This window comes from Tenrec ecaudatus, chromosome X (genome assembly GCF_050624435.1).
Source record: "Tenrec ecaudatus isolate mTenEca1 chromosome X, mTenEca1.hap1, whole genome shotgun sequence".
NCBI lineage: Eukaryota > Metazoa > Chordata > Mammalia > Afrosoricida > Tenrecidae > Tenrec > Tenrec ecaudatus.
The window spans coordinates 146,020,949-146,031,239 of NC_134548.1; the positions used below are offsets into that span (position 1 = coordinate 146,020,949).

At 47.3% G+C, this 10,291-nt stretch overlaps 1 protein-coding gene across 2 annotated transcripts in view; it reads left to right on the top strand.

Annotated features, from left to right (window-relative positions):
* The window catches only part of ARHGAP36 (Rho GTPase activating protein 36), a 30,634-nt gene extending 24,090 nt beyond the window's left edge, over positions 1-6,544 (top strand). For both annotated transcript variants that reach the window (XM_075539263.1, XM_075539262.1), the window contains 10 exons: positions 990-1,055; positions 1,466-1,707; positions 1,977-2,169; positions 2,337-2,392; positions 2,634-2,784; positions 3,292-3,440; positions 3,612-3,788; positions 4,091-4,188; positions 4,326-4,432; positions 6,402-6,544. In XM_075539263.1, coding sequence (XP_075395378.1) covers positions 990-1,055; positions 1,466-1,707; positions 1,977-2,169; positions 2,337-2,392; positions 2,634-2,784; positions 3,292-3,440; positions 3,612-3,788; positions 4,091-4,188; positions 4,326-4,432; positions 6,402-6,544 — 1,382 coding nt within the window. The remainder of the gene's footprint in view (positions 1-989; positions 1,056-1,465; positions 1,708-1,976; positions 2,170-2,336; positions 2,393-2,633; positions 2,785-3,291; positions 3,441-3,611; positions 3,789-4,090; positions 4,189-4,325; positions 4,433-6,401) is intronic.
* The last annotated feature ends 3,747 nt before the right edge of the window (positions 6,545-10,291 follow it).

Below are 10,291 nucleotides of genomic sequence, written 5' to 3' on the forward strand. Positions count from 1 at the left end.
GTTCCGTCCAAGCCTAGGGGCTCCCGAGGCAGGAAGACAGACAGGAGGATGCTAGGGACTGATAGGTAGATGGAGGACAGGTGAAGCAACAGGCACACCAGGTGTAGTGTGAGCAGAAGGCAGGAGGAGACTGAGGCACAGGGGAACTTCGGAGAGAGGACTGGGATAAGCAGAGACAGTGTAGCCAGATACAGCGTCAAGGGAAAGAGCTAGTCTGAGAGACGCGCGCCAAGCACGGCTGGGAGCTGAACGGAGGTGCGGGTTCCTAAAACGGTGCGCTATCAACGCCAGCCCCCTCAGGCTGACTCTGCGGGGTGAGCGGGGGTGTGTGTGACACATGGGATCCCGGACCCCCATGGGATTCGAGAATACCAGGGGGTCTCAAGGGGACGGACAGACTCTGCCTCCAGGCACAGGAGGGGCGGAGGGGTGTTGCGCGGGGCTGCAGGGATGGAAAGTGCCCTGAGAGTGCAGTGGGCGCCTTGGGGTGTGCTGCTAGCTTAGCCTGAACGCAGCACAGTTGCGGGGTTAGGAGACCCCAGGGGGAGCCGCAGGCAGGCTCCGGACAGCCAGTTGCCTCTACCTCTCTCACTGCAGCCCCTGAAGGCGACCGCATCCCAGATGGGAGCGCATCGCCCGCAACTTGAGGACCCTGCTAGCAGCGGGGCGCAGACAGAGGCCCGCCCCTCGCCTGTGGCTGGGTCCTGGAGCCTTAGAGCATCCGAATTTACGTTTTAAAGGTTTTGTTGAGCCATTCCTGATGCCTCCGATGGCTTAATTTGGTTGATTTATGGGAGTCTATAGATAGAATGGGTCTCCTTGTCAGATGGGGAAACTGAGTCTGGGAAAAAGCAAACGCATTTCAGGGGCTCGAGGGCACTGTGAGCTCCTTTGGAGGAATGCATTGCTATGTGTTCTTAGTCACTCATGAAGTCCAATTTGTGAGCGTCTGCGTATCTTCCCCCCCCCCCTTTCTCTTTTCCCCATAGCTCAACCTGTTGACAGTCCCAACACCTTGGAGAAGTGGTTTATGCTTCTGAGAGGACAACAGAAGGGTGAGGGGCTCTCATACCTCCACCGGGAGACACATTGAGTGTAGTACCTCGCTTGCATTGTGCCCCTGGCTACAGGGGATTGGGCGGTGCCCACTGCCCCTGTGGGCACTGCCCCCCTCCTGAGAAACCCCGTAGGGGATGATTTCAGGAAATGGCGCATTGGCTGTGGGAGAGGGGGGGCGGTCCCTCCAGACCTATATTAGCTTTCCCCGTGGACCCACCCCAGGCAGATCACACCCTGAAGACAGCTGGCTTTCTCCAAGGTGGTCATTTCCTGGTAGGACTTCAGGCAGGAACCTTGAGCCCTGTAGGGGGAGTTTTGGCCAGGGAGGAGCGCTGCAGGTCTGGAGGAGTGGGGTTGCTGACTTGAGCACAGTGGAGCTTAGACGTTTCTCTCCTTGGTTTCCCAGCTGCCCCTCTCAAGACCTTTGGCATTCGTCTGGAAGAGGCGCTGGTGAATGAACTGACCCGCCGCAAGCAACTGGAACTGAGAGCAGCCATGCAGGTTGAAGAAGCCTCTGGTCAGGCTGTGCGCCGCCGCCGCCGTCGCAGGAACGTGGTGCAAAGGATGTTTGGCCGTATGCGGCGCTTTGTCAATCGCAGGCGTGAGGAACCCTCCTTGCCCGCGGGGTTCACTCGCCGTGGTCGTCGAGTGAGTTATCCCCCACCCCACCTTAGGTTTCAGGCAGTGATTGTTCCTCCGGAGAGTTATCTGCTGGGGTGTAGAGTGGGAGGGTCAAAGTCCATGGCCTTCTTAGTAGGGAGAGCTGGCTAGGGGGTGGGGGTGGGGGGCTAGATTAGCTTGCCATGGAGGGAAAAGAAGGTCTCTTGTTTGGAATGCCCAGCATTTCTTCACCACTGGGAGACCCCAGGAAGGTGCCTGGGGACTCTGAGGTTGAACAACTCTGGGTTCCTCCACAGGGCGCAGTATCTGTGGACAGCCTGGCTGAACTGGAGGATGGGGCTCTCCTGCTGCAGACCCTGCACCTTTCCAAGATTTCCTTTCCCATTGGCCAGCGACTTCTGGGATCCAAAAGGAAAATGAGCCTCAATCCAATTGCTAAACAGATCCCCCAGGTTGTGGAGGCTTGCTGCACCTTCATTGAGAAATATGGTAAGGTGCCCCACAGTGCTTGTTAGATCAAGGGAGAACGCAATTAAAGGGCAAATGAAGGACTTGAAGTTGGGGCTGAGATACAGAGGTGGGGGTCAGAGAAGAGAAGGGAAACACCCAAGGCAAAGGATCCAGAGATGCTTAGCATCTTGATATTTTCTTTTCAGGCTTAAGCACAGTGGGGATTTTCACCCTTGAATTCAATGCCGCCAGAGTGCTTCAGGTAAGCCAGCTATACTTATGGTTGTTTTTTCCTTTGGGTGAAAAATAGCATGAAGGGGTGGGGGCTCCACAGTAGAACTGAGGTGGGTGTAGAACCTAGTGGGGAGGGGGGAAGTGTTATTTATAGGAACATCTGATTGCTGGCTAATTCAACTATGCCTTAGACTAGTAGAAGGAATAGCCAGCCAGGAGGGAGTCTTTGGTGGGCAAGCCAGATAGTACATGTCTTTCCTTATTTCTAGCTCCGTGAACAATTTGATCAAGGTCTGGATGTCATACTGGATGACACTCAGAGTGTGCACGATGTGGCTGCACTGCTCAAGGAGTTTTTCCGTGACATGAAGGACTCTCTGCTGCCAGATGACCTGTACATGTCCTTCCTTCTGACAGCAAGTGAGTCTTCTACCCTCCTCTGTTGGCAAAGAACGGTAATGTTGAGGGTCCAGGGGCCAGCATTTGGGCCACGGAAACTCTAAAGAACAAAAGTGAATGAATGTCAGAAAAAGGAAAACACACACACATACACACCAAAAAACAACAACACAAAAAAACCACACTAAAACAACAACCTCTACCTCACTAAATGACTTTCCCTATATTACTTGCTATCAGTTTCCTTGTATTCTATTGCAGGGTTACTACTTGTAGTTTTCTCTAGAATTTTTAAAGCTTTGTGTGCCCTCCCGCAGTGAAGAAGAACCCAGATTCTATAGAGGAGAGTCTGCCTTTGATAGAAGCATTTCTTGCTTTCAGGGACCCTAAGCCCAAAGGCTTTGGAAATGAGCAAAGGCAAGATGCCTGGGTACTCTCTCTGTAACCTTCAGCAATTATCAAGAAGTCAATCTTTCTCAATAGCAGGCTACCTCATAAGCCTGCCTTTGCTTTCTTTCCTTCCTTCAGCTCTGAAGCCGCAGGATCAACTTTCTGCCTTGCAATTGCTGGTCTACCTAATGCCACCCTGCCACAGTGACACCCTGGAGCGTCTGCTGAAGGCCCTGCATAAAATTACTGAGAACTGCGAGGAATCCATTGACATTGATGGAGAGTTGGTAAAAAGCTCTGGGAAGGGGTAGTGAGGGTGGTGTGCAGTAATAGGCATGAGTGGGAGTATATGAGAAAGACAGACAGAGGGAGTGGGAGACAACAGAAAACAAAAAGTGATATTGTACCATCTCCAGTAGTACCTCATGACTAGTCTTGTTTTGCTTTCCTTTGTTTAGGTTCCAGGCAACCGTATGACTTCCACCAATTTGGCCCTGGTGTTTGGATCTGCCCTCCTGAAGAAGGGGCGGTTTGCCAAGAGAGAGTCTAGGAAAACTAAATTGGGAATTGATCACTACGTTGCTTCCGTCAATGTGGTCCGTGCCATGATTGATAACTGGGACATCCTCTTCCAGGTAGGTGGAAATTTTGGACCCACTTATTAATTGTTCCTTACTCTGTTCACAGGTTAGAGAAATAGTGTCTATACATATCTGAAGACAGCCACAGCATGAAGCCACAAAACAGGCTAACAATTCCTCTTTCACTAACTGATCATGGTGCATTCAGTCTTTCTAGGAAGGGCAGCCTTGATGGTAGGATTAACAGTGTAGATCACTGAGCTTCCAGGAGGCCAAGGAAGGTTCTAGGTAACTGATAGGGTACAAAAGAAAGAAGTGAGATGTAACAAAGCTAATGTTACCGATTTTGCTCTCAGGTTCCTCCTCATATCCAGAGGCAGGTTGCTAAGCGGGTGTGGAAATCCAGTCCTGAAGCACTTGACTTTATCAGACGCAGGAATCTGAGGAAGATCCAGTGAGTGTTTCCGGGTTTATGTTAAGCTTGAGACCAACTCTCCTGTAGGGGGCTGCAAATCCCAGACTGTCCTTAGTTACTTAATCCAAATTTACCAATTTACTTGCTTTTTTTTGTTCACGTTCCTTTTCATTCAGGAGTGCACGCATAAAGATGGAAGAGGATGCTTTACTTTCTGATCCAGTGGAAACCTCAGCTGAGGTCCGGGCTGCTATCCTTGGGCAAAGCAAGCCCGTTGATGAAGGTCAACTCCCTGCTGGAGGTGAGGCCCTTGCTGAAGGTCAGTCCCTTGACGAAGGTCAGGTCCTTCCAGAAGGCCAGGTTCCTACTGACCATGAACCCCTTGAGGGAGATGAATTCTCTGGTTCAGTCAATGAAGAGCTAATATTTGTATATCTTAATCAAGGGGTAATTATTGGGGAGATCCAAGATCTCGAGATTCCAAATGATCTTGAAATTCAAAGTCCACCTCTAGAAGGCATACCAGAATTCAATGAGGAGGATGATGGTAATGATCTTTATGATGATACCCTGAATTTTGATGATCTGCCTCCCCTTAAAGATATAGTAGAACCTGATGATGAAATTCCAGAACTCATTGAGATCTCAGACTCTGAAGAAATACCACATTTTGATATGGTCCCAGGCCCTGAAGGAACTACCAACACGCAGGAAATTCACAACTCTGGAGAAAATCTAAACCCTGAGCTTGAAGAAGGACCAGATTTTGAAGAGTACCAAAATCTTGACCTGTCAACAGTTCCCTATCTTGATGTTATCCCAGACAATGAAGAAACCTTAGACCCAAATGAAATTCAAGACTATGCAGATGCTTCAGAAAATGCAGAAACTTCAGATTCTGAAGAAGACCCCAATCTTGACGAAGTCGTAGCAGTTGATGAAATCCCAAATCATGACACTTCAAATGTTGAAGAAATCCCAGACTATGAAAATATCCCAGGGGTCAATAGGATATCAGATTCAGAAGAAGGCCTTGATTTTGGAGAAATTCCAGCTCTTCATGTGATACCTTGCCCTGAAGAAACCCCTGGTAATCATCAAATCCCAAATCATGAAGAATTCCTCCAAGAGGTTAATGAAATTTCAGACTCTGATGAAGATCCCAATATTGCAGAGGTTCCTGGTCTTGACAGAGTCCCAAATGATGACGAAGACTCAGATGCTGGAGAAATCTTAGGTAATGAAGCTCCAGAGGTCAATGGAATTGTAAGTTTTGAAGAAGACCCCAAACCAGAGGAGGTCCCAGCTCTCGATGTGGCCACAGGGTCTGAAGATGTCCCTGATTCTGATGAAATTCAAGACTATGACAAATCCTCAGATGACAGTGAAGTCTTAAACAATGAAGAAACCTCAGATGTTGAAGAAATTGCAAGCCACATGGGAGCCTCTGAGGTCAGTGGAACCCAAGAGTCTAAAGAAAACCTCAATCATGCAGATGACTTAGTTGCTGATATAGTCCAAGGGCCTAAGGATGCCCCAATTCTCAGCAAAATTCCAGATCCCCAGAAAGACTGAGTCAACACTTTTGAAGAAGACCAAGTTCCTGCTGTGGCTCCAGACCCTGAAGATGTCTCCATTATCAGCACAATTCCAGACCTTCAAAACAGCCAGGTTGTCAACCTTGAAGAAGTCATGAATGTGGAAGCTGTTCCAATGCCTGAAGATAGTGACCCCAAAGAACTTCAGAACCCAAAGTCAACCAAGGTCCACAAAGAAGTAGATGTTGCATTTCCTGTAGATGCCATACTCCTTAAAACCAATTCTCAGCTTGGCCAAATCAGAGACTACGAGTCCTCCCCAGAATCATTAAAGACTAACGCTTGCTTTCTCCCCTCAAGGCAGTCCTGTAAGCTTCTGGCTCCAGCTTTGTTACTCATTTGTTCAGTAAAATTAGTCAGGTTAGTTATAGGGTGGTGGTTCGCCGCCTGCCTGGGGAAATTGTCTATTTGCTCTGAGTTTGGGGTCTATGACCCTCTTTCTGTTTCTTACCTGTCCTCTTCACAGGCTTCAATGGCAGACATAGGCTTGGAGATCTTTGCAGCTTTTTCACAGCCCAGTGGAAATAATTATTCCTACCCCACCTTCTTGTTCCATTCTACATTTGAGGACACAAATGAGGTCTCAGTTGCTTTGGTACTGTGCAAAGTGTGAAACTACAAACATAAGATGTTAACATTGTTACTATTTTTCAGGTTCCTCTGAGGAGGCAGCTGTGCCTCCTGGCATTGCCAGTTCCCATGAGGATGAGGAAGGAGCGGGTAACCCTTCCATTCCGGAGCTCCGTGTGCCCCGGGAGAAGGAGGCCAAAACTGACAGCGGCTACTATTTTCCTTAGATGTTTTCCCTTCTATAAGGCGCCAGACAGGGGGAAAAGGGTTGGGGGTAGACCTGGGACGTCACAGGAAACATTAAGGAGAGTTGTGAAGGTCAAGATCTGAGGGTGAGAAGGAGTTCCAGCCTGATGCTCGGGTCAGGTTGGGAATTCCAAACACACTGCCAGCCCCTTCACTGGGGATGCTTGGTCCCTTCAGGTGGTAAAAGCAGAGATTTTTCTGTGTCATGCCCAGGCTTCCTGGTGCTACCTTGCCTTTCCCTTTGAACCCTGATGCTGGCTTTCTCATACTACAACCCTATCTTTAATTGATGTGCCATTTGTGGTAAACACCTGTCCTAGAGAAGCTCACAAATCTCGAGGTGCTTTCCCTCCCCTACAGGGGATTGCATGTTTTCCCGACTTTCCTACCCTCCTCCCGAGAGCTCAATTGGAAAGGCCCTCAAGAAGCATGCTAGGACATCAGGTCAGCCTATTGATAACTGACAAACAATTCATGTGAAACCATGTCACAGCAACTCATAGCCGTGTCCCTGCAGCAACTCCACCACCTCAGGATCCCCCACCCCCCAAACTATTTAGCCCCAGGGCTCGTCAAACAGCCAATTCCAAAATTCTGTGCAGTTATGCTCAGGTCAAGTCAACAGGGAAACCTCAAGCGTAAGTTTAACCAGCTTTTCCGGGGTCCAAAGTTAGAGGAAAATATCTGCATTTATCAACCTGGATCTGTTTTAAAGACAGCTGGCATTCACACCTTGTTGTCAGCACAACAACTAGTTAGGTACTGAAATCTATTCCAAGTAGTTAAAGTCACCTGATTAAAAATGTTATTATTGTCACTGCAGGGCGGTACAAATTTGCGGGACATGCTCTGGTAACACACAGATATGGGTTATGTATGACATCCAAAATTATAGCTGATAGTGATGGGTAGCACCTGCTAAGATCCATAGAATGAAGAATGCATTGTTTTGAGGGACATAAATTGAGCACACAATGGGTAACAACCTCAGAGCTCGAAGATTTGTGATTGTTCAAACTTCTCTGGCATTTAATCATTAATAAACATCTGTATTGTGACAGCAGCATATTCATGACTGACTGTGTGCTTTATGGTTTTTGAATTTTGGGGTCCAGCGTGGAAGCTCTGACTGAAGAGCTGAAAGGGGAAAATGAAGGCAGGAACAGAAGTAAAGGCGTATTGTGGAATAAAGGAAAGGGGATAACTAACATAGGATGAAGGGAAAGAGAGAATCGGTAATAAAGAGGGGAGACTGACAGGGAATAATAGGGAAGTGGGGACAAGATATAGTAGCATGAAAAAAGAGAATAAAGGGTAAGGGGAGCTATGAAACAAAGCAAAGGGAGTAACATGAAATGAAGGACAGGAGTTGACATGCAATAAATTTCAGAACATGATATGTAAGAAAGGGGTGGGTGACGTGGGATAAGAGGAAGAGAGTGACATGAAATAAAGAGGAGGGATGACGTGGTATAAAATGGAGAAGGTAACATGGAATAAAGTGGAATAAAGAGTGTGATACCGTGGAATAAAGGGGAGATGTGGAAATGAAATGAAGGGACTGGGTGATCTGGAATAAAGGGGAGAGGATGACATGAAATAAGGGGAATAAAGGGAATGGTTGACAAAAGGGGAAGGGGTACGGACTCAGGGAAAAGGAGTGATGCAGAATAAAGGGTAGAGGGTGAAGTAGGATAAGAGCTAGTGAGTGAAATGAAAGAGGGTGATGACATGGAATAAGAGGGATCTGGCAAAGTGGAATAAAGGAGAGGGAGTCACATGAAATAAAGAGCAGGAGCTCACATAAGATAAGAGGGAGAAATAAATAAATGCATTAAGAGGAGAGGTGACATGGAATAAAGGGCAGTGAAGTGGAATAAAGGGGGTGATAGCATGGATTAAAAGGGAGAGGGTGACGAGGAATATGGGGTAAAGGGTGCTGTCAAATAAAAGGGAGATGACATGGAATACAGGACGAGGGTGTCACAGATAAAAGTAGAGAGAGTGACATGGAGAAATAAGGCCAGCAGAATAAGGAGAATGGAAGTGGAATAAAGGGGCGAGTGCCACAACCAGAGGAGAGGGAGTGGAATGGAATTTGAAAAAGGACAATGCTGAGGTGGAGTAAGGGGGAAAGGATGATATGGAACAAGGGATAGAGCAGAATAAAGGGTGCTACAGTGCAATGCAGGATGCGGTGGTATGGAATCAAGGGGAGAAGGTGTCATGAAATGAAATGAGGAGGTATCTGAAATGGAGGTGAGAGGGTGCCATTACATCAAGGAGATGGAGTGAATAGAATAAAGTGGGGGTGGTACACAGCATAAAGGTGAGGAGTGATGTGGAATACAGGTGAAGGATGACATGGAATAAAAGTGAGTGTTGTGGAATAAAGGTAAGAGGTGACATGGAATATAGGGAGAGATATGGAATAAAGGTGGTTCAGTAGAATAAAAGCAGTGTGGTATAATAGAGTGGGGCATTGCCCCATGGAATTAAAAGGAAGGTTAGCATGGGATGAAGAGGAGAGGGTGATCAGGCATAAAGAGGAGTAGGTGAGATGAAATAAAGGGAAGGAGGAGATATGGAATGAAGGAGAGGGGAGAACATAGAACACAGGGAAAGAGTGGGATCGAATAAAGGACACAGGGTGCCATATAATGAAGGGAAGAAGTGACATGGAACAAAAGAGAGAGTGACATGAAGTAAAGTTTAGGAGTTGACATGGAATAAAAGTGATATGAGAAAGGGAAGAGGTTGTGTTAAGCTGACTTCTTCAAAGAAGCAAAGGCAGTGACACATATATGTAGACCAAAAAAGAAAGAAAGAAAGAAATTTATATCCCCAAAGTGACACATATCTATGTAGAAGATGAAAACTCAAGTCCAGTTCGAGTCTATGGGTCAGATGCTAAGCTGGTGGTTTTTTTCTGGCAAATGTAGCTGCTGGGGCTGATGAACCAAAAAGCAGGAAGATGAGCCTGGAAGCAGTAAGGGCACATGTTGGTGGAAGCAGAGGCAGATGAATCCAAAGTCAGGATGTCTGGCATAATTGTGGCTGCAGAGTCAAATGAATACAAGGTTGATAGGCAATATGGCAGATTCTGATAGATCCCAGGGGCAGTATGCAATATGGTTAAACCCTGGCTCAAGTCCAAAGAACCTGAGGTCAATCAGACAAATGATGGACTAGAAAGAAGACATAAGCCCTTCCCACAGAGTCTGTTTAAACAGGAGTAGGCCACACCGCTGGGGAAACTTCTTTTAACAGCAGGACCGTGACCTGAATAGGAGGGCTACACTCCTCCCTAATCCTCTTACAATTGCTTTGTTGCCCACAGCAAATCTCATCATGGAGTTCATCACATTATATTAGGTCACATCGTGGGGAAGGCCTCAACTGCCAAATTTCTGAGACTCCTAGCCCAGCCAGTTTGACACAAAATCTAATGGTCACCAGGATTATATAGGATAAGAGGGAGAAAACTTGAAACTCAATGCCATTGAGTTGATTTAGACTCATGATGGCCCTATAGAACAGCATAGGACGGCTCCTGTGGATTGCTGAGATGACTTTTTTTCATCTTTCTCCTGTGGAGCCGTAGATGGCTTTTGAACTGCTGGCCACTGTGAAAGGACTACGTCACCAGGGTGCCCCTAAGAGGGAGCGAATGATATGAAATCAAGGGGAGTGAAGTCCACTAAAGAGGATGATGACATAGAAGAAAT